Here is a 23657-nt window from a genome sequence, read left to right as displayed (position 1 = left end):
GTTAGCAACATCTGGCGGGGCCTATTGCCGGGCGAGTGAGCAGGGAGCAGTGAGCGGCTCAGTTTGCTCGGTTTTCTTTTCTTCTTCCTCTGTTTTCTCTCCAAGGCTCTTTAGCCTATGTAATTATTGCTTACTTCTCCTTAAATATCACCGGCCCAAGGCTGGCTCGTTTTCACAAAAAAAGAAATGATTGACTAGACAAACAGTACTATGAATGGTGCTAAAAATACTTACCTTATTATAGAATCAGATTAATACTTATATTTTAAAACGGATGAAGTATTTAATACTAGCTCGATCAATCAGACACGTACGGCCTGTGTTACAATTAAGCCGGCAATCGAGGGCTGAATCCTAATACCGCCAGTAGCTACAAGATTTTACGAGCAGAGAATGTCATATCAATCGATCATCATTGCTAATGATGCCAGCCATTCAGCCAAGTAACACACATATTCACATACTACGTTGTACAGTACATCTCAAGGAGACATCATAGAGCCTCGTGTGGGCTGTGGTAACGTGTTGGCAAGTCATGGACATGCTTGCCACAACAACAGAATGCCAGCACTAGCTTGCAGCTACGTACTGCAGCTTGGGCAAGGATGCATGCCTGAAATCGCACAAGCGCTCTGCTTTCCATCGGCGCGCAACAAAAGCAGCCATTTGAAAAAGGGTTTTGCTTCAACTAATTATAGCAGCTCGCTAAGCTGGCCAACATGCATCTCTCCCCGCCCTTTAGCTTTGGCGAACTCCCATGGAAGCGAAAGCGAGAGCGAAGGCGCGACCTATCATTCGCCTTCTGATCGAGCAAGCCCACGCCAACTCTTTGTCTCTTCCTTTCTTGCATTGCATGGCATGGCAGCTCCAACGAACCAATCATTGTCTAGGTTCCTTGAACCACCGCCGGCTGGCCCCCGGCCCCGGCCGCCGGCGCCAAGTCTTTCTTATGCCCATGCCTGCATATAATATCTTCTTCTCTAGCTTCGATCAATCTTGCGATTTCTTGGAGAATACTTATAGTACTAGTAGCAGAGAGCTGTCAGTCAATTAACTCACCATATGTGCTTAGTTATTTAGGATCACTGAGACTCATTTTAGTAATATTCTCAAATAAAAAGAAAACTCCTTTTAGTGGCTTCATCATCGAACCACTCATGCTATGGAAATTAATGTCTCCTTTTTCCAGGTCTGGATAATAAGTTGATTGAAACACTTTATGTAATATATAATCTGATCAAAACTTATTGTTTAGAGATGAGTAGAGAGGGTGTTCATGAGTAATTGAGCCCATCTAATTTGTTAGGCTGATAATTCAAGCTAGGGAACATGCCCACATTGTCTCACATGCTCTCCAACTCATATTTTTATTCCACCAGCCCCCACAGAGAAGGCACATTAAGAAATTGCCAGCTCCAATCATCACATGAACAACTACTGCTCGCTGCGGAGGATCAGGTGATGCTACGACACAGCCAGCCACTTGTACAGCTTTAAGTTGTAGCCAGCCACTTGTGTACATTTTAATTTGCTCCTGAATCCCCTATTCATTTCTTGACATGCCATTGCCAGCCAAGCTATATAAATTGGAGAGACCCATTTCTGAATTTCTGATGGGTCCAACCGGGTCATCGCAGCTACTACCTAGATAGATGCCTCGCTCCTGCTGGGAGTTGGAGCTAATTATCATACTGCAACTCGATCGATCGATCGCCTCGTCGTCGTTGGGTCTCCTTCGATTCAGAGAAGAACCATTTGTTCGGAGCAACAAAAAAAAATAAAAATCAAAAGGGTTTCAGTTCAGAGACGATCGATCAATGCACCATGGACCACAGAACGTGTCCCTGTCGGGAGAAATATGCAGATCGATCGAGCTCGCGATCGAATGGATGGATGGCCCTGCGAGACGCCCATTGACCGTGATTTGTTTAAGGGCGCGAGGCGAAATCTGTTTGAGCGGGTGGCTGATGGGAGTTCGTTAATTAGTCAGATAATTGGATGGCTGGCTGAGGAGGGCCCTGCCGTGCTGGTGGTTTGCCTGCAGAGAGGAGAGAGATGACTTGCGAGGAAATGCCCCTAACTAACTGCATGATAACCATAACCATACTACCTACCTACCCCCGGTAGTTAAAGTTGTTTTCAGATCTGCAGAGTTCATTACACTTAAACTTATCTGCCATGGCAGTAATCTATAGTGAGACGACCAGGGTTTACGAAGCCGACAAAATGCTGGTCGGTTCTTGTGGTTTTTAGAGGGTTTGGAATTAATTTTTGGTTGAAATTTTAAATGGGTTTTGACAAATTCAAGTGTCAAACAGTAAATTGACCGAAATTCAGTCGAAATCTAACGAAAAACGGTTGAAATTTGTTAAAAGCCGTGATACCAACTGGGCTCCAATCCCAGTTGTCGCTCGGTTACGTAAATCCTGGTGAGGATAAATGCAAGAATCAAATCAAGTTTCGACTTATCAACTGTCTTTTTTTTTTTTGCATCGGCCCACTTGAGGCGTGGATTTTTGCTAGATGTCAGCCCATTGGGCCGATCCAGGTGCTAACACGGCCCACCACCGTGGGCGAGATCGAGTCCCGAAGTCTCCCGGCACCGGGCGGGCCGGATGCCAAACCTGCACGCCTTCCGGCGACCCGGCGACGGACCACGCTCGCGATCCTCGGTTCCTCCGCCGCCGTAGAGCGACCTCGGAAACGCGGCGTGCGCCGTCGTACTGCTGACGACGCGCGTTTTTCCCGGCCGTGAGCTCCCCGGATCGCGTCCTCCGGCTGACCTGAGCATGGAAGTGTGAGTGCTCTCAGCTTGACCTCGGTTGCTCTTGCCTAAGCGTGCGCCGGCCGGCCGTCCCTCCCTCCCCTCGAGCGGAGCTCCGATCTGACCGTTCGGTCGCTGTGGCAGGGTGGCGTCGGCGCCGGGGAAGGTGCTCGTCGCGGGAGGCTACCTGGTGCTGGAGCGCCCCAACGCCGGCCTCGTCCTCAGCACCAGCGCGCGCTTCTACGCCATCGTCCGCCCGCTCCGCGACGAACTCAGCCATGACTCCTGGGCATGGGTAAGCCCTCGAGTCCAGGATTTCTCGAACAAACTTTAACTAGTAGCATCGGGGAGCATTGATCCTTACTCTGGGTAACCCTGACATGTTAGGCGTGGACCGATGTGAAAGTGACCTCTCCTCAGCTCTCCCGGGAGGCCACCTACAAGCTCTCCCTGAATAAATCGACGCTTCAATTGACGTCTGCAGGGCAAGTACCTGATCGTTTGCTGGGATTGTGGAATTGCGCAACCCTCCTGTTCTATTGTTGTCCCTGGAGTTCCCGTTTGGTGACAGTGTTAATGACTCAATTTTGCAGGGAATCTGCAAATCCTTTTGTGGAACAGGCAGTGCAATTCTCGGTAGGAGCTGCTAAAGTGACGGTCACCGACAAAGAGGGGAAGGAGGCACTGGACAAGTTGCTTTTGCAAGGTTTTGCGATTTTAGTCTGAAGTTTTGCTCCTATCCAAATCATTTTGTTGTATACTGTGCTATATTTTGATCTCTGTTTGTCGTTAAATTTTCATCTCTATTGTTTTTTTTTGTAGGTCTGCACATTACAATTTTGGGTTGCAATGATTTCTATTCTTATAGACAACAGGTAGATGTTCTTTTCTGAATTAGCTTGCGCATATGCTTTCCTTTAGCCTTTTGAATAGCTTAACTGTCAACCCCTGGCTAGAAGTTTACATAAAAGTTATCTTAATCTGAACATGGCCCTAGTTGAGCTTTGCGAACCACCTAATCTTGAACATATATTTTCTTCACATTCTACTGAAGCAGTAATAAACAAGGTTTCCACTTGCCAGTGCCTACTTTAAGAATTAAAGCGATGATGAAAACAAGCTTTCTACCTTTTCTCTCCTGACATTTCTTGTAACTGATTTTTTTTTCTGGATTCTGAGTTATAGCATGTCAACCTTTTGGGAATTTTTCATGACTACTGAAATAATTTACTGAAATGAGATAACTAAGGTATAGCCATCGGGGAGAAGATGTACTCTCTGTATATCTGATATCTGACGATGTTAAATTTTCTGATAATTGAATTATTATTTCAGCAGCAAATGTTTACAAATCAATTCAATTCACCTATCTCTAACTGCAACAAAATGAATGCAGTCTGACAGCCATTACAGTTGGCAAATGTAGCACTGCTTTGAGACCTTACTTTCTCTTGTATAATTTATAAGTTTATTTGTATTGTGCTTTATGTGGTCACAATATGATATCCTTTACTGTGTACACAAATAAATGTTCAATGGACTTGTGAAGGATCAACCAGCTGTAAAAGAATCAACGCGGATTGGGTGCATGGCTTTATAAACTGCAAATAACTCACTTTGCATTATTAACTTATGTATGATTTAAAGTATAACTCACCTTTAAAGCATTGTTTCACCGGTAAATAATTAACTTCTCATTTTCCACTGTTTCTCCAGATTGAAGCACGTGGTCTACCTCTAACTCCAGAGGTATTGCTTTCGCTGCCTCCATTCTGTTCAATTACATTTAATTCAGAAGTTGCTAATGGAACAATGACTGGAGAAAGATGCAAACCTGAAGTTGCCAAAACCGGACTTGGGTCATCAGCTGCCATGACCACATCAGTAGTTGCAGCTCTTCTTCACTATCTTGGAGCTGTTAACCTTTCATGTTTGGGCCAATCCTCCAGTGACAATACAGCTGCACGAGATCTTGACTTGCTGCATTCTATTGCACAAAGTGCGCATTGTATAGCACAAGGAAAAATTGGCAGTGGTTTTGATGTTAGTGCTGCTGTCTATGGAAGTCAACGTTACACAAGGTTTTCTCCAGAAATATTATCCTCAGCTCAGGTATAAAGGAAAAAAAAACTGCCATTGCCAGATGGTTTTGTCCCAACAAATTTGCTAGTAGAAAGCTTGCCATATGTATGTGACAGGCTGAAAGTATATCTGAACCAATTCTTGCAGGTTACAGGCGGGCACAGCATGCCAGATGTGGTAGCAGATATTGTTACACGGAGTTGGGATCATGAGAAGGCTAAGTTTTCCTTGCCTCCTCTAATGTCTCTTGTAAGTTAAAAAGATCTCATGGTTGATGCCTAAGTTTTCCTAAATGGCTAATAAACTATTTAATGGGCTGTTACCAATCACTAGAGCAATTATTGGTATGGTGATGGTATTGGTTTTATAATTGGGTTAGATGTTAGTTGCACAACAATGGTGCCTTCTTAACCATTAGTTCATGACTGATTCTTCTGATGACAGCTTGTGAGTAATACTGCCATAAGAATGAATGCTACAAATCATGCTCGTTTCTCTGTCAGTAAGAAACGAACATGCTAGTGTTTGTGGTCTCTGCACTTTCCATGACAAGAACTTAGCTTGTAGGCTTTGCATTCTCTTTAAAATAATTAGCCTTTCAATTTTGGTGGCTTGAAACTACACAACTTTTAGATGAAACTTTAAGGACACTATCCAGAAACACCTTCAATTCACAAGGCACAGGCGCACGGCAGAGACCAAACAAATTTTGTGAAAACACAGACCAAACAATCTATTATGTATTTTTTTGCAGTGTTTGTGTGCTGTTTGTTGATTGTAAGGATTGGAAATATAAATCTGACAATGTTGGGAATTTCTTGTTAGCTTCTAGGGGAACCGGGAACTGGGGGATCATCTACTCCATCAATGGTTGGAACTGTGAAACGGTGGCAAAAATTTGACCCTCAGAAATCCAAGGATACATGGAATAAGTTGGGGATTGCTAATTCAATGCTTGAGAAACAACTGAGGAACCTAAGCAAACTTGCTGAAGATCACTGGGAGCCATACGAATCTGTATTACGATCATGTAGTTGCCTCGCATGCAGTAAGGTAAGTACTTGATGCTCTCACTAGTTACTATCGATAGCTAGATTACATATTTTATATACCAATATTGTAGATGTACATAATATTTGGTTCAACGTAAGAAATCAATGGGCAAGGAAAATCATTTTGTCATGGTTAATAACATGACCATTACCTGTTTAGATTGCATCAAGGATCGCGATTATAAATTGTATAAATTGTGCAAACAAATGCAAATGTCATCCTGGAGAAGTGGTTTTTTGATAGCTCAGAACTTGAACCATCCAATTTTGTAACAGCATCTTCTACCATGATTCTAATTTCTGAAATACTTATCTTTGTTCTTTGCATGCTACTTGTTCTTAGTTGCCACTTAGGTATGTGTGAATTTGGAAATAAAAGCCTTCTTTTAGTGCTCTATGCTAAAACCTTTTTCTTTTTTCTTGTAAGTGGACAGAGGTGGCTACTGATCAACATCAAGAGCTAATTGTTAGATCATTATTGGCAGCAAGAGATGCTTTCCTTGAAATAAGGCTTCACATGCGAGAGATGGGCATAGCAGCTGGTGTTCCAGTAAGACTTACTTCCTGTTATAAAATTATGAATTTTGAAGTATAACATGATCGATTCTTCTACATGGTGGTTGGCATAGTTAAATCTAGACGAATAATTTAGCCATGAAGTTCTAGATAACGGGCACACTATACTTCAAACCTATCTGGTTGACCTTTGCAGATTGAGCCAGAATCACAAACTCAACTTCTGGATGCCACTATGAATATGGAAGGTGTTCTACTAGCTGGAGTTCCTGGAGCTGGTGGCTTTGACGCAGTTTTCTCAGTGATTTTGGGTGATGCAAGTGATGCTGTAGCCAAAGCTTGGAGCTCAACTGGTGTACTCCCTCTTCTTGTTCGAGAAGATCCCCATGGTGTTTCATTGGAAGCTGGTGACCCAAGAACAAGGGAGGTGTCAACCGCTGTATCATCTATACAAATTAACTGATACTGTTGCTGAATTCTGTTTTATTAATTCAATGTGTTCATTTGGTGCTCTTTCATGTACCACTAGCCAAACACGATATGTTGAAGAGGCTATACACTACATGTCTAAAATAAGTGCTATGCACGGAGCAAGATAGCATGTTGTGGTAGATGGATTATGGTTTAGTCATTTAAATGGTAAAATGCCTGTAGCCATGAAAATGTAGGTGATATAATGTCTAGTTAACCTTCCAATAAAATCAAGACACAAGAGCTTGAGCGCTCTATTCAGAACTCTTGTGATAGGTTCCATGTTTTTTTTTTTTGTTAGAACTGGAGCTGCTGTAAAAATTTCAATGGTTTATGATAGAACCGGAGCTGTTTGGCTGTTTACGTCGTCATCTCCTGGGATAAGGACTGCTTTTGATGAGGAAAGGCTGAGAGCATAGTTCTGTAAGGAATGCGGGTAAAGGCATTTGAAAGTTAGAGCCTTGGAGCCGTTGGAGGAGCCATTGGGCTGTGGCTTTAGCTTTTCGGATATGCCCAGGGTCAAGGAATGTCTTACAGGGTGCGCACTCTTCCTTGGCCAGGTATTTCACCAATCAATGCAACTTCTCCTTTGGTTACAAATAGGGGTAGACGCAAGTCAAATCCACGGCTATTCCGTGATTCGTTCAATTTCAACTAAATGAGAGTATTTTTATTTATAAAAATAAAACTTATACTCCTTCTGTTTTATAATGTAAGACTTTCTGTCTTGTCTAGATTCATATAGATTCTTATAAATCTAGACATATATATAAGTCTTACAATATAAAACAGAATATAAAACAGAGAGGCAGTACAAAGTAATTCGTCAAAAATAAATAAAATTTTGGTATCTGAATTCATAGTCAGAAATTAATTTATTTTAAGGTGAAAGTATACTACCTTCTTTTTAGGTACTTGTAGCTAGAGAACTTATTTTGAAAACTCTGATTACTTTTTAGCAATAAATTTATATATACTTTAAAAATATGTTATATTATCAAGAAGTGCATCCAATACATATAACCATGAAATTTTGTTCATCGTAATTTAACGTAGGTGTTCAACTGTTAGTACTGACAAGTAGTTGAAAATAACGAGTAGCAACTTGCAAATACATTTGTTAATGTTGCATGCTGCATATAATCCCATGGTCCCCAAAGAATCGTTTCCAAATTGTGCTGGATTAGCAAGGATCGAATTGAGGCAAGCAAAAGCTGCTCACTGGAGATCACTAAAACGGCGGCTGGTTGGCGAGCAGGGTGCCTACCATGTCTAAGATAATGAGGCATCATGTTGGTACAGGGAATGGTACGTAACGTACCCGTGGGAAGCATCGGAGGCAGTGGTCGTCGTTTTCGCTCCAGGGAAGCACCGGATCTTTGAGCACACATTCCCTGGATGCAAAGCGGTTTCTTCGATGGCTCACCTCGCGTGGCCATCCAATGCTAAGATATGCTTACGTAGAGGAGGAATATATGGTGAATTTTTGTCTGTACAAGACTTGAAAAGCTCGAAAAGCTCCCGTGGGAAAGTGGCAACATCTCACCCCTCCTTCCTGGTTGACATACTTGCCCTTTTTGTTACGCTTACGAGTCATTTTAGAGTAACTCTAACTGTTTCACTGGATATCTCTCCAGACAAAAATTGGTAGATTTATAAAAAAACATTTCTTCAACTGACTTACCAAATAAATTGTCTTGCCATTGTGCCTGTAAAATCCTCTCCTCACTTCACAAACTTGGTAAGTCAAAAGCGTTTACCAATCATGGGTCCCACCATCGTTGCAAGGGAGGACCACCTCCATCGCAGCTGTGGATGCCTTTGCCCCCTGCCCTCCGTGGGTTCGTCCTCCATCTCCCTGGGCCACGTCGAGTAGAAAGTCATGGGTGGAGCATGGTCGTCACTACTCACTCCACAGGACAACTTCTAGTGCCATCAATCTGACATCGTCAACTCATCCGTCAACATGAACCATTACTTCGTCTAGAGCAAGCTATAAGCCAGCTATAAATATGTTTTAAAGAGATGAGAGTGGAGAGAGAAGAGAGGTGTGCTACTAATTTATAGCTAGCTGCAGCACGCGCTCTAAGACAAAATATGTGTATGACATGTGGGACCATGTATCGATATTTTGTAGGTAACTATTGTATTGACTATAGATGAATTAGAGCTAGTAGTTGACTATACTATTGAACTTGCTCTCCTCCACCTGGCACAGTGTCAACCACTCCACTCATCATCAATGCAAACACCATTGACTCCGATGGAGAGGGATAAAGGCAAGGTGCAAAAGGAACAATATTAAGTGGCTGCTTGGATCCAGTGACTTTTTTAGTCCCTTGTCATATTTGATGTTTGACATTAGTTAGGAGTATTAAATATAGACTGATAACAAAACTAATTGCATAAATAAAGGCTATTTCATTCGACAAATTTTTTAAGCCTAATTAATTCACGATTAGCAAATGTTTACTGTAGCATCATATTCGCTAATCATGGACTAATTAGACTCAATAGATTCGTCTCGTAAAATAGTCCAGAGTATGAGGTGTGTTTTATTAATAGTCTATATTTAATACTTCTATTAGTATCCAAACATTCGATGTGACAAGGGCTAAGAAAAAGTCCAGAGAAAACAAACATACCTAAGACAATGGTGGATCCAGAATTTTTCTGATCCTGAGCAAACTTAATGATGACCTTAGGTCGTATGTATTTTACCTATACCATTACCTATGTAGCATAGTATTAGGCCCATTACTCAAGGCGCGTGAGTCCAAACAGAGGCCCATGGTGGTCGGGTCTTGAATCCGCCATCGTATGGAGAGTTATCTTCTTGGCATGCTTGTCAAATGCTCAAATAGATAATAAAAACCATCTAAATAAATAAGTACATTTTTTGTTGCTTTTTTAAAGTCGTAAATTACTCTTCCACTATTAAGCCAAGTGTTAAGTTTGAGTAATTTTGTCTCGCTTATTTGAAGTAGAGTTCAAAAGCCACCAAAAGCTGCCAGCTTATAAAGTATATAGAAAAAGTTAGCTTGAAAGTCTAATCCAATAACCTAAGCCAAAACAAAGTAAGGCATATTTCCTATTGGTTCACACACGGTTCTAGAGTCTGGTTTTGTGTTGTGTTATGCTAATTTTTAAATAAGAACATATAATCACCAGTTCACCACTACACAACCAGTTATAGACTATATCGGTCTAAATCACAGCGGAGTCAAACGGACTGAGGGTGCTACACAGCACACACCTGCAGACTCATGGAATGTGGGCTTGTTCATGGTGAAGCCCTGGCCGGAGCAAATAATGATGATGATCGTCTTAGTTATCTTATGTTTGGTGGTAACCGCAAACAAAAATCCATATGTTTTAGGTATTATTTGAGTAACGGGTGGGACCCACAGGTCAAGTGATGGTGGAGGATTCTTAGTCTGGTTTGAGAAGAAAGAAAATAAGAAGAAAAATCATTAGCACATGATTAATTGAGTTTATTATTTTAATACTAAAAGATAGATTAGTATAATTTTAAAAATATTTTTTCTATAGAATGTTTTTTAAGAAGTACTCCCTCCGTCCCTAAAAAAAGCAACTCCTAGCTTCTCAAGAAAGAGTTAAGTAGTTAGCCAAATTCCCAAAACATCTATCATTAATTACAAAATAATGTTGGTGGGTGGGTAGGTGAGGGGTATTAAAGGGATAAAATTTCTCGATTTACGAACCAAAGGTATGTAAGAGTAGAGAAGTTGATTTTTTTGGATAAATTTGAAACTCTAGGAATTGATTTATTTTGGGACGAAGGGAGTATACCGTTTGATAGTTCAAAAACCATGTTTAACAGGAATGATGAACTTTTTTTTGCCTAAACCTTCCTTGCTAAACGCTGCCTTAGACAAATGCTTAATTACATGAGCATTTTTCCCATCCTTAAAAAGTATCAGGAGGTACAACTATTTTCTATTTACCTATTGGTACTTACTTAATGATGGTAAAATTACTCTAATTACATATATTAATACTACTGTATACTTGCACTTTGCATTGGAGACGTGCGGAACTCACCATGATAAAAATCTATCCATTTTAGCTTTAGTCTTGAGCCATGGTTAAGTTTTAATCAGTTCCTGTGTTACACGAAATTGTAATGTCACTGCAAGTAAAAATGGTGGTTAATCTAAACTATTGACAACAAAACAGGAACATAACACACTCAAAATGAGCACAATGGCCCGTTTTGTAGGGAGACATTACAAATATTGTGTGCCATTAGGTGACAACACCACATACATGTGTGCCTTAAGGACAGTACGTGAGTTTCAATTTGTAAATCAATATTCTCTACTTATACCTCTGCTTGAAAATAACGACATTTTAGCACATTTGAAATTTACTGTTTATATGTATGTGAAATATTATTACCATTTCATGCTATGAAAATATTTGTTTCATCAAAAGTATACGGTTTCATTTACAAACGACAAATCTAGAAAGTTTGACTCTCTAAAACATCGTACATTTCCACGATATGTAATACTTAATATATACTTTGTTTTTTTATTTAAAATTATTGACTTTTGGATCTAAATTATTTTGTTATGATTTAATTTATTACTAAAGAAACTTTACTAATGACTTATAATGTTGTATCTTTGCACAAATTTTTTGAACAAAACGAACAGTCAAACATATACTCAAAAGTCAACGACATGAAGGAGTATTTATTAATAAGACGAAATCCAAGTACAACTAAACAAAAGATAATTACTCCATCCGTTTCAGGTTATAAGTCTATTTGTGTTTATCTAAATTCATCCATGTAACTAAGTATATGGTTTGTATATATGTCTAGATTCATTAGGACACACTGAATATAGATAATGTCAGAAAGTCTTATGATGTGAACCAGAGGAAATGTATAATTATTTTCTGAATAAAACAAACAGTCAAATATTTGATAAAAAATCAATGACATCGTATGTTACTACAACTTAAACTACCAATAATGTATTTGTGACTCCCACGGCCACATTAGAATTAATAGTTCCTCTAGTTATAAATACCTAGCGTTTAGAATAATACTTATTACTATTACTTTAATAATTTGACCAATAATCTTATTATATAATAAGTTTATTTCTACTAGGTCGGGTATATATGTACACTTGATAGAAGCAAATCTACGCTTACCTTTTCACGTTTAGACTAAGCATTCAATACGTTGTTTGATAAAATATATTGTAATAAACGTCAAATATTCATGATTCAGAGAGAGTATTTTTCTAGGGGACCGTAGGAATACTAATAACTGTCAAATACAGCTGTAAATACTGATACAATACGTAATATCTTCAATTTTGGAGCATAAAATCTTTCGGCGTGCGCCCACTAAATTTGAAGGAAAAGTACTCAAGCATTATAGAGCAGTAATGGATTTATTGATATATAATGGATGGCAGTAAATATCAATGCTTGCATCCGAAAATTCTCTATCCAGGAGCTTCCGACGAATGCCATCACCTTTCTTTCGGCACTAGAATTCTTTTTCACAATAATAAATTAACCAATTGCAATGCATTATTTATCTTTGGGCCTCTTTCTTTGATTCTTCTGACCCTGAAGAAAATGGGGGGAAAAATTATATAGTAGAGTATATACGCCACAATTCACCAATCAAGTATATACATGTCGTTTTCTAGGAGAAAAAGATTCACAAATTTGTGTCCGTGGCAACTTTCAACGAGTATTTATGCTTTGTTGAGAAGGATATCTCTAAAATCAACACAACTTATTCCCTTCATTCTAAAATATTTGATCTCTGACAATGTATTTTGTGGGAGCACTGAAAATGCATCGCTATCCAAAGAGCTACACCTGAATTATTTTCTAAAAAGGGCAGAGCTACACCTGAATGAATCTGCCTGTCCCAGGCTAGTCAAGCACAGAACCTGCTATTTAGCCGACAACGACTAGTCTTCAGAACTCTGAAGACCGCTCGCCGATGCATTATGCAGAGATGCTGACGAGCGACAGCGTCCAAGTTGAGCTAATTCCACTGCCACCATCACTGCAGGAACCATAGAGATTAGAGCCTATTCCCTTGATGCCAATATGCTATCTGGTGCGTGATTATCTCAGGTGTGCAACGCGCAATTAAAAGCAGCTTAAGCATTAATCCACTTGCGCTAGCTAGCTAGCTGTGTTCTGTGCAGTTGATGGTGTACATGATGCTGGAGGAGGAATCATCTATGGCCCCCCATCTCTTTTGTGCACTTGCTTGCAAGATGTTCCACATTAACTAATTCGATTATTCCTTATCATTTGCTTTTTGTTCATGATCTCCGAACAAGTGATTTTGTAATTCGTCTGAGGGCTTAAAGCCTGGTGTACTAATGCATGTATATTGGTGTTGGGCATAAAGTCAGGCTGTCAACTTGACTATTTTTCTTCTCCTGATGGAGCCTAAAAATGTGCTAGCCTGATAGTCATGGGCCATGCCAAATATGTGAGATCATATATGATTGGCTCATCCTTTTTTTTTCAATATAAGGTAAAAGAGATCCAGGATGCAAATCTAGCTTGTTGGAGCTTTTGCTTTAATTACTCTGCACCTTATAAAAAGTGAAAAATTCTTTTCAGAGAATGGGCCAAAAAAAAAATTCTGGACTATCCAGTTTTCTGAACAATGCACCTCCATTGTTCAGGTGCCGACTGCTCACAGCTCTCTCTTGTGGATTAATGTTAATATTGATCCACAGAACACAGTCAAAATAACTGCATATTACAGTTGAATAAACACTCAACGAAACTAGTGCCTCAGCAATGAAAAAAAAAACATCACAATGTACATGTAACATGTGAACTATGTACCTTTCAGAATCACCCAAGTATAACTGAATTATATACCTCACTAACTCCTGCAGATAAACTAAGCTGCCAACTGATTCAGGACGAGAAGACAGCATCGATCCGGCTGATGTGGCGGCCAATTAACTCCCTGCAACTAAACAAATCCAAGAGGGCCGGACTAAAATAATGCACTGATTGATCATCCATCGGTTATTCATTTCAATCCGGCTAAAGATTAAAGCGTCGATACTTTCTTACGTCTGTCGAATAAAACGTCGCTCCAATCGCTCGTCGCGGCAGCTGTTCATCTATTCCGATCCCCACGGCAATGGCCGCCGAGGCTGCCTCCTTCCAGCAATTTGCAATCGGCTTTTCCCTTAATCTCTCATCTTTAGCAAGTCGCCTCTCTTAAATTAGTATATAATCTGCACTGGTACACTGCCATTTGCAGCAGCAGCAGTAGCTCGGGACAAATAGGCTCCGGTTCCCCTATAAATACGGCTCGGTGAAGTGATCGTTTCGGAAGCACAGCAAGCGAGCTAGCTAGCAGTAGAGCAGTAGAGCAAGCAGCGAGCAGCACATTGATCGGGTGGCGGCCGGCGACGGCGGCGGCGAGGAAGGGGAGGTAGAGAGTGCGGCGCCCGTCTCTGCACAGCTAGCTATGGCGTGGAGCACGGCGGAGAACGAGAGGTTCGAGCGCGCGCTGGCCATCTACGACCGCGACTCGCCGGGGAGGTGGGAGCGCGTGGCGGCCGTGGTCGGCGGCGGCAAGACGGCGGACGACGTGAGGCGCCACTACGACCTCCTCCAGGAGGACGTCGGCGACATCGAGAACGGGGGCTACGGCTACCCCGGCGGCGCCGCCGGTGGCCGCGGCAACAACGGCAGCGGCCGCGGCGGCAGCAACAGCAGCAGCAACCAGAACAGGAGCAGGTATTATTCGCGCCAAAACGTAGCGAGGATTATAGCGATCATCCCGCGCGACGCGTTCCTGATCTTGCTGATTCTCATCGTACGTGTGTTTTCCCGCGTGCAGAGCCAACGGGCCGCAGACATGACGGCGAAGTACTCCAAGCCACGCAGGCTTCAGATCGACGCGAAATCGATCAACTTAATATGCATGTATACAAATATTTATGTATACATAAATATTTGTGTGCCAATATATATATATTTATACGTATCTTGGATGTAGCTTTATCATGTAGTGAGTGATGAGCCTGTGAGAGGGGCAGTGGCGTATGCAGCTATGCATGCAGTTCTCATGGATGTATAAAATGCATCTTCTACTTTGTAATGCGTGTGGTTTGTGTTGGTCTTGATTGACTTAATGTAATGCAAGGTTGGTTCTGACTATGACACAAGTATCTGTGTTTTGGGTTTTATTAAGTAGCAAAATTGCTTGTCAAGCTTGTGGAGTACGGAATTACCACACAAGTACGAGTATATTATTACTAGCATAAAGTGGGATTTGGCCAAAATTTAAGTCATTATATCAGACCAACGCAGATATATATAAGATTGACATGTGTCCCACCTTTTAGCACTTACTATACCCTAACCTTCCTCTCAACTCGATTAATCTCTCAGTACTTATTAGCCCTATATCGTAGTGTTGGTGAGCCATACTCCTAACCACAACGGCACAACCTTATTGCCTCATGGCTTCCATTCAGCCGTGGCACTTACGTACATTGTTGGATCTGCATCCCTTATCTTCACATTATATATTACCTATAGTTTGATTTCTTTTTAATTATTACAATCTTTTGGGTCACCTTAGTGATAATTATCGATGGTTCCATTGTAGTAATTGGATAGGATACATACACTGTACAAGAACAATTTTATTATCTTGAGAAGGTAGCAGGAGGTACCACTGTTTTTTATGTAAAATTTAGTATCTCTCGATGTCTTAGACATCAGAAGTTACTAAATTTTACATAGAAGACAATAATGATAACTGTCGTGGAGCGTTTACATGTGACAAATAGTAAAGTGGATCATATATTTCATCAATGCCTCAACGCATCTGTCGTTGCAACAGAAGATACACATCGAATTGGATTTGTGAGATCCTTTGAATAACACACCATTGTGACAAATCTGCTTAGAAAGCATGCGAACCTCTGAGCAAATTCTGAGGCCAGAACTGTAAGAGCTTCTGCAATCAAAAAACAGATAAGTAATTTAGAAGAAATTGTATAGAAATATCTATCATTAGTGCTCCAAGAGCTACTCTAGGTGCTATGTCGTCACTTGTGTGCAGACCGTTGGAGAAAACAAGAAAGCTGCGATTTATATTTAAAAGGCAGGAGCCTTACTTATAGAAATCGATTCATTGTCAAATTTGTACCAGTTAATCTAAAAGGTTACTTAAAAAGCATGAACTTGTCCTCTTTCCCTATCAAGCGAAAGGCAAGATTTTAGAATAGGCTTGTAACCCCACCGAATTTTGAAGAAATATACATGAAAATTTAAGCAACAAAGTTCTTTTCATTTCTGAATGTAGCCTAATGATAATCATGCTAGCAAAGGATGTGTTATTTTAGTTGACAAAAGATTACCTAATTTTTTATAGCTATTTAATAGTATAAACGATGAAATTAACTAGTATAAAATTAAAAATCTACTCTAAAAAGATAAGATGATAAACTTCTATATAAATTTTTCTTTTGCAAAAAATATATTGTTTAGTAGTTCAAAAAAGTGCATACAAAAACCGAGGAATAATCTGGTGGAAAAGAATCCAACCAAAGTGTATAAAATTCAGTTCAAGCTAACCAAGATCGATTAAAGTAGGTCGATCCAATTGTTCTAACCTTAAGCTAATAATAAGATATTAAGGGCTAGACCACTTAACCTATGACGTGGCCTTAAAAATGAGATTTCTTTAATCATTTTTAAGTGGTACTTAAAAATGATTTCAAGTACTGTAAAACTTCCTTTTGACGTGAGAGAAAACCACTAAAATGCGAGTTAATCGTGTTCATTCCTGCCAGGAGTAGGCCTACGTTCTTTTTCGATAGATTATTCTTAACTTTTGTGCGCGTGTTTTTTTTAACTGCTAAACGTTGGTTTTTTATGAAAAGTCTTTGTACAAAAGTTGATCATATAACCTTTCTAAAACAAATTTGCAACTTTGTAGTAGTTAATTTTAGTTTATTATCATAAAATAGTTATCTAAAAATCAAAAACAAGGATGGTTAAGTGGTTAACCAACAAAACACCAAAATTAAGTCTGGTATATTACTTCCTTCGTTTCACAATTTATTGCGTAGATTCATATATAGATTCATATAGATAATAATAAATCTAGACATATATATAAATTATATATATATTTATCCATGATAAATTTAAACAAGACTACAGAGCATTATAATATTAAACGGAAGTAATATTATCAGGCATGATTGACCAGTGCCATCCTGATTGATAATCGCTGGCAGATTTTTTTTATTTTTAAACCTTTTTAATAAATAATTTTATTACTAAACCTCCAAAAAAATATTTCCACCTTATAAATCTTTTGGCCACGCTACCAGCATTGGCGTGGTGAAACGGCTTGCCACGCTATTGTCGGTGGCATGACGACATTGTCTTGAGACTGCCACGCTGACTAGACTGCGTGACAGTGTTCTCTTGCTACGCCACTAACACTGGTATGATCAAACTGTTCAGTTTTAGAAAAATTTTACCAGGAGATTTAGTAATAAAATTACTTGCTAAAAAAATTTATTTAATAAAAAAATTTCAACGCTGGCCGGGTCGAAAGAAATGGGCGAGCCTCGAAACGACAAAAGCCCATCCAGCCAGCCAAAGACGACCGCCCCGACCCAACGCAAATCCATCGTCTCCTCTACTCCTACTATTCCTCCTCCTCCGCCGCCCTCGTCGTCGTCGTCGTCGTCGTCGTCGTCTCCGAGTGCGACCCCCGCCGCTGCCCCCCATCAGAAACCGTGGGAGGACTCCTCGAATCCGCCGCCGCCCCCGCCCCCGCGGCATAAAGCTGCGCGCCCCGTACGTGCTGCCCCCGCTCAGTGCGGGGATCCCGCGCTGGCGCTCGCCCATCGGAAGGAGCTCCCCGGCCGCTCCTCCGTCGTCGTGCGGCGCGTTGGATTTGGTGTCCGAGGTGAGGTGGGCTGTTTGTTCTCTCTTGTGTGGGTGGGTGAGTTCCTGGTGTGATTTTTTGGGCGGGGGGCGATTTTGTGGGTGGTTTCCGCGTCCTCTTCGAGTTCCAGCTCCGCCGCGCATCCTCGTCGATCCCTGAAGCCGCGTCGTCGTCGACTCCTGGCGGCTGGCGCCGACGTATTTTCCCAGCCATAGACCGCGTCTGCTCGGTGGGTCTGGATCCGCGGCAAATGGGCTCGTCTTTTTCTCCCATTCTCGCCGCCCTAAACCCGCGAAGCAACTGAACTCAGCGTGTCGAGTTGCAATCTACTATCCGAGCAAACCGAACCAAGCGCGAAGGTAGTGGCTGCGTCGTCCTTCGAGCTGAGATCGCCGCCGCATTAGGTAGTCCGCTCCGCTCGCGGTCATCCTTGTTTCTCCGTTTTGAATCGTTGAGATCTCCCTATGAATAACAGTGAAATCTAATGGGTGATTGGGTTTCTGGGCTGGGAAGGCAGGTCTTCTGTGACTGTGAGCTTGATCTCGCTGTCCGTCACTCGGTGTGAGACTGGATCTTTAGGAGCATGCATAAAATGGGAAGCTGGATTAATTGAGCTCGCACTCAGAGTTGATCGGATCGTGTGATTATTTTTACTGTATCCCTTACCCAATGATCCGACTAGACGTGATGCCATTCTGTATATAGTTCAATGCTTATGCTCAGTTTATATCAATTTCAACATTGTGTTATTATGTTGTGCGATCGATCTGGTTGATTGATGAGCAACCCATTGACATTTTGGCAGATTTGAGGCGCAAAAGTTTCCATCGGGTTACGAAATGGACATGGCATTGCCGGTAGTGAATGCCACTGCAGCAGTGCTTGCTCGTGTCTCAGCTGCATTCAATGCCCCTTTTGCCCGCGCGGTTGTCTTTGGGGTTCATATTGATGGTAAGGCCCTGTTTAGTTTTCAAAACTTTTTTTAAAAACATCACATCGAATTTTTGGACACCTAAATGAAGCATTAAATATACATGAACATTAAAACTAATTACACAGTTATGGGGAAAATCGTGAGACGAATCTTTTGGGCCTAATTAGGGCATGATTAGCTATAAGTGCTACAGTAACCAACATGTGTTAATGATGGAATAATTAGACTCAAAAGATTCGTCTCGCGGTTTTCAAGCGGAATCTGAAATTTGTTTTTTCATTCGTGTTCGAAAACCCCTTCCGACCTCCGGTCAAACGTTCGACGTAACCCTTTTGCCAAAAATTTTTGGCAACTAAACAAGACCTAAGCCTCTTTCGTCCATCAGTGAGGAACTTGTGATGTGATGAGGGTGATTGACATTCGGTAGCATATCATTTTTCAGGACACCTGGTTGTTGAAGGGCTTCTTATAGCAGTCATAGTGTTTCAGCTTTCCAGGAAGAGCTACAAACCACCGAAGAAGCCACTCAGTGAAAAGGTAAAGATATCTTCTGCCAGTTCCTCACTGTTTGTTTTTGTTAGAGTACTGGTTTTGGTCATTGATTTCCAGAACTTGTTGGTGAAAGTTAGCAATTTGATATTTGCAGGAGATTGATGAGCTATGTGATGAATGGGAGCCAGAACCTCTGTGTCCTCCGATCAAGGATGGGGCACGAATTGACGCACCAATGCTGGAAAGGTTTGTATGATGGTTGCATTCTAATTTAAAGCCCAAACAGTATTTGATGCACCTGATAGAAGTTGTTTTTGTTGTTAAGGGAAGTTGTTGTATTTAACGATGCCTGTTCTGAACGTAGGAAATGATTCATTTTCAATATTCCTCTATATTATTTTGTAAGTAGCGAGTTACCAGATAAACTGGAGAGAAAGCATGATACTGTTGGGCCAGTTACAAGCTGATGCATTGGTATAGCCTAACTAGTCAGTGCAGAGTGTGGGAACTGGGAAGGCAATATGGACTTCAACCTTAATTTTTGACAAATACTGCATGAACATGCAAAAATTCATACAAAAAAATGTTTGCATGCCACAGATCTGGTCAAATTTTAGATGAATATAGGGCATCATGAATCTCTTAAAGTATCATGTACCTCTTGCTTTCCAAATGCTTACAATCCTCGATTCTTTAGTTGGACTAACTTTTCTTGAAGTTGATTTGCAATCATCAACTGCTTTCTGTAACTTGTAGTGTCTTCTCAAACTGTTGCTTTTCTTCTTTTTTTGATGTTAATAAGGTCATCAAATGACTTAATATATGCTGCCAAATGCATCTTGCTAGTATTTTGTTATAAAAGAGTCCCTTTCATCTGTTATAATCTTGTATCTCTATCCAGTTATCAACAATTCTACTCCATTTATATGCTAGTGTTGCACTGCTAATGGACAGCAACTTTCCGGATAATAAAATTTAGGAGTAACTGCCAGCATCCCTAACATAGGTGTGACCTATCTCAAGTAATTCTCACTCATTGAATATTCATTTTGTTGTCCTTCCTTCGGATATTGCCACACATGATACGTCATCTGTTTTATGAGAGCTCAATATTGGTAGAAGTCTTGCTTGAGATATTCCATGTATATGGATGTGTAATGCAGATTTGAGAATTTTATGTTTGCAGCATATCTACAACTGTTGGGCATTGCCCATTATTTCTCCTGAATTTTAGGGGTCTTAACAATATTATGTTTCTTGCTACAGTGCCGCTGCACCACATACCACTATTGATGGGAAAGAAGTTATAAACTTTGCATCAGCAAATTATCTTGGTTTGATTGGCAATGAGAAGATTATTGTAAGCTAAAACTCTATTGTTTGAGAGTTGTTTTTTGACACTATTCTTCCAGGATATTTGATGAGGACGAATTGCAGGATTCTTGTGTTGGTTCACTGGAGAAATATGGTGTTGGATCATGTGGTCCACGTGGCTTTTATGGAACAATTGGTTTGTATATTCTCTTTTTGTGGCGACTGACCTGTGTTGCAAATATGGAAGATGAACTTATCTTTTCATTGTGGAACACTTGCAGATGTCCACCTTGACTGTGAGTCAAAAATAGCAAAGTTTCTTGGAACTCCAGACTCAATTCTGTATTCATATGGGATTTCTACAATATTTAGTGTTATACCTGCCTTTTGTAAGAAAGGAGACATCATAGTTGCGTAAGTTAACCTTTTGCCCTTAGCAATATGAACAATACTGGCATACAGAGAGTTTATCCTTTTTTTTTTTCAGTACAACAGCTTATGCAATTCTTTTATTTTATTATAATTTTAGCACGCTCATTTCATTAATGAAAACTTGCTTCCTCCCATCCCCCCCCCCCCTCAAAGCAACCCAACCCAAATTCATATATAAAAAAAATGAAAATTCTGCATGAACCATTAAGAAAGTAGTGTATCTATTCTCCAGCTGTTATTCTTCCTCATGCAGTTAGTTCCATACCTGTTCTTTTACTAGGTAACATTTTGCTTCCTCTTGAATTTTTCATGGTCAAATTGCCCCTTTGAGCCTAAGCCAGCTTTTTATATGGAATTGCAGTGATGAAGGTGTGCACTGGGCAGTGCAAAATGGTCTTCATCTGTCAAGAAGTACCGTTGTTTATTTTAAACACAATGATATGGCTTCACTTGCACACACTTTGGAAAAGCTTACACGTGGAAATAAACGAGCAGAAAAGATCAGGCGATACATTGTTGTAGAAGCTATCTACCAGGTGCGGTGCTTTTTTAGATAATTCTGTTTGGATATGAACATGGTTTTTTTTTTCTCATTTTTCTCATGAAAAATTGCAACATGAATTATTGATCCTTCCTGTACAATCTACAGAATCATAGAATAGTTTAAACATATGACTATATCCTCTCTTACTGTGATGATTGCAGAATTCTGGTCAAATTGCCCCTTTGGATGAGATTGTCAGATTGAAGGAGAAATACCGATTCCGTGTTATTCTGGAGGAAAGCCATTCTTTTGGTGTGCTTGGCCAGTCAGGACGAGGCCTTGCTGAACATTATGGAGTTCCAGTGAGTACCCCCAGCGTTTTTTTCTCTCATCACACTAAAGTAGTAGATTAAAACAAAAAGTATAATCCACAGATTTCTGTTAGCCACCTGTTAACTTATGGAAATTGTCTTACTAACCATTTTAATTGGATACTTCAGCACATCTTATTTCTGACATTTTCTTACATGTGCAGATTGATAAAATTGATATTATCACTGCTGGAATGGGAAATGCATTAGCTACTGATGGTGGTTTCTGTACAGGAAGTGTTAGAGTTGTTGATCATCAGGTAATTCAACTTCAGATAGACAGAACATGAATTGCGATAGAAGTGTTGTTAAATGTCTTGACCAATTAAGTAGTTGTGCTTTTGCAGCGTCTAAGCAGTTCTGGTTATGTTTTCTCGGCTTCTCTACCACCTTATCTTGCCAGCGCTGCAGTTTCTGCGGTCAACTTCCTGGAGGATAACCCATCAGTTCTTTCAGATCTGAGGAGCAACATTGCTTTCCTGCATAAAGGTTAAGAATATTATTTCGTTATTTATATATTTATTTGACCAAAATCTACTTGTTAATGTGGTTAATGCAGATGTAAAATTATGAATGCCATAATACGTAGGATGCAATGTTTTTTTTTTATCACTTTTACCATCTATTTTTCCCATTAGCTGTAATTTCAAAACAGCAGCTGCATTGAGAAATTGTTACTACATTGACCGTATAACCCATGCAATTTGCTATTGGAAATACATTATGGAATGCCATAATTGATTTTTTTCAGGTGTAATATATGGTTACTGGTGCCTGCTCACCACCTTGATGCTTTTGATGTTTTTGATCTGCAGAACTGTCAGATACTCCAGGGCTTGAAATCTCAAGCCATGTTCTGTCACCTATTGTCTTCCTTAAGCTGAAGAAACCAACGGGTTCATCAAACACTGACATAGATCTGCTTGAAACTATTGCTGAGAGGGTAAGTCCATGTGGACGCAATGAAAACTTTCCAGCTGCAAATGAACTTTGCATATATTTACAGTATCTCATTCCCAACAGGTCCTGAAGGAAGATTCAGTTTTTGTTGTGGCATCAAAGCGATCCACTTTGGACAGGTGCAAACTTCCTGTCGGAATCCGCCTCTTCGTATCAGCCGGTCACACCGAATCTGACATCTCCAGAATGTCCTCGTCCTTGAAACGGGTCTCAGAATCTGTTCTTTCAGAATACATCTGATCCCAATTCCCGTGAAGGCGAACTCACCCTTTCTCTACAAGTTGTATAATCTGTGTAACTGTGTATGTTTGGTAAATGTACATATCCTGTGCATTTTTAGGTTCCGATGATTCCCGTTGTCGCTCATAGTTACAAACAAAAATACAACTATATAACTTCCTTTTTTTGTATGTGTTTTTGTAGAACAGTGAAGTTATAGTGGTTTGTCTTATATGTATCGGTCGACTCGGTAGTAATTTTGACCTTTATCAGCAATGGGTATATCAGGACGTAGACTTCTTTTTTTTTGGCGTCAGACTGGCTGGTTTGCCCACAAGGCGAAGTAAACTTATTTATTTATTTATTTATTTTTCTGTGTACAATTGTGAGGTTAGGGATGGTGCGCTTGTGCTGTATAATTTGACTGATTGATAGTAGTGGTTTGAGCCTTCCTCCTATATCATCATCGTCTGAGATGTCTCTATCTGATTACAGAGAGAAATAAACCGACCTTTTATTTTTTTTCGCCACTTTTCAATCACTTGGAGATAAAGCAATGGATAGAACGGGGGCGTCGACTTTTTCTCCGGTGGCGACTGGATG

General features: G+C 40.3%; 3 protein-coding genes across 4 annotated transcripts; all 3 read left to right on the top strand.

Moving 5' to 3' along the window:
- The first annotated feature begins 2630 nt into the window (after positions 1–2630).
- Positions 2631–7146, top strand: LOC102722564 (phosphomevalonate kinase, peroxisomal). Its single transcript, XM_015835692.2, has 10 exons — positions 2631–2797; positions 2909–3059; positions 3152–3249; positions 3358–3470; positions 3587–3639; positions 4481–4876; positions 4994–5095; positions 5672–5899; positions 6326–6448; positions 6611–7146. Exons 1-10 carry the CDS (start codon positions 2790–2792, stop codon positions 6875–6877), a joined length of 1539 nt encoding a protein of 512 aa, XP_015691178.1. The 5' UTR covers positions 2631–2789; the 3' UTR covers positions 6878–7146.
- A 7249-nt stretch (positions 7147–14395) lies between these two features.
- Positions 14396–15033, top strand: LOC121053997 (protein RADIALIS-like 3). The gene is made up of 2 exons (XM_040522789.1): positions 14396–14667; positions 14771–15033. The coding sequence occupies exons 1-2, from the start codon at positions 14396–14398 to the stop codon at positions 14790–14792; spliced, it is 294 nt and encodes a 97-aa protein (XP_040378723.1). The 3' UTR covers positions 14793–15033.
- A 2544-nt stretch (positions 15034–17577) lies between these two features.
- On the top strand, positions 17578–23341 carry LOC102710768 (long chain base biosynthesis protein 1a). 2 transcript variants are annotated; one of them, XM_015834744.2, is made up of 13 exons: positions 17578–17869; positions 18654–18799; positions 19225–19319; positions 19429–19520; positions 20541–20634; positions 20712–20784; positions 20870–21002; positions 21382–21556; positions 21726–21866; positions 22040–22135; positions 22223–22364; positions 22691–22818; positions 22899–23341. In XM_015834744.2, exons 2-13 carry the CDS (start codon positions 18688–18690, stop codon positions 23073–23075), a joined length of 1458 nt encoding a protein of 485 aa, XP_015690230.1. In that variant the 5' UTR covers positions 17578–17869; positions 18654–18687; the 3' UTR covers positions 23076–23341. The 2 variants fall into 2 exon arrangements, with proteins under 2 accessions (XP_015690230.1, XP_006649753.1); XM_006649690.3 differs by having other exon boundaries at positions 17578–17874.
- The last annotated feature ends 316 nt before the right edge of the window (positions 23342–23657 follow it).

Source organism: Oryza brachyantha, chromosome 3, assembly GCF_000231095.2.
Source record: "Oryza brachyantha chromosome 3, ObraRS2, whole genome shotgun sequence".
In the NCBI taxonomy this organism is placed as follows: Eukaryota; Viridiplantae; Streptophyta; class Magnoliopsida; order Poales; family Poaceae; genus Oryza; species Oryza brachyantha.
Note: the sequence above shows the minus strand (reverse complement) of the source record. Positions and strands in the feature narration are given on the sequence as shown.

Excerpts from the sequence above, each read along its gene's own strand:
- LOC102722564 (XM_015835692.2), top strand. Across the intron at positions 3,250-3,357 it reads CTTCAATTGACGTCTGCAGG|GGAATCTGCAAATCCTTTTG; the intron begins GCAAGTACCTGA and ends TCAATTTTGCAG. Across the intron at positions 6,449-6,610 it reads GCATAGCAGCTGGTGTTCCA|ATTGAGCCAGAATCACAAAC; the intron begins GTAAGACTTACT and ends TGACCTTTGCAG.
- LOC121053997 (XM_040522789.1), top strand. The coding sequence starts at position 14,396 with ATGGCGTGGAGCACGGCGGAGAACGAGAGGTTCGAGCGCGCGCTGGCC. Across the intron at positions 14,668-14,770 it reads AGCAACCAGAACAGGAGCAG|AGCCAACGGGCCGCAGACAT; the intron begins GTATTATTCGCG and ends TCCCGCGTGCAG.
- LOC102710768 (XM_015834744.2), top strand. The coding sequence starts at position 18,688 with ATGGACATGGCATTGCCGGTAGTGAATGCCACTGCAGCAGTGCTTGCT. Across the intron at positions 19,521-20,540 it reads GACGCACCAATGCTGGAAAG|TGCCGCTGCACCACATACCA; the intron begins GTTTGTATGATG and ends TTCTTGCTACAG. Across the intron at positions 22,136-22,222 it reads TTAGAGTTGTTGATCATCAG|CGTCTAAGCAGTTCTGGTTA; the intron begins GTAATTCAACTT and ends GTGCTTTTGCAG.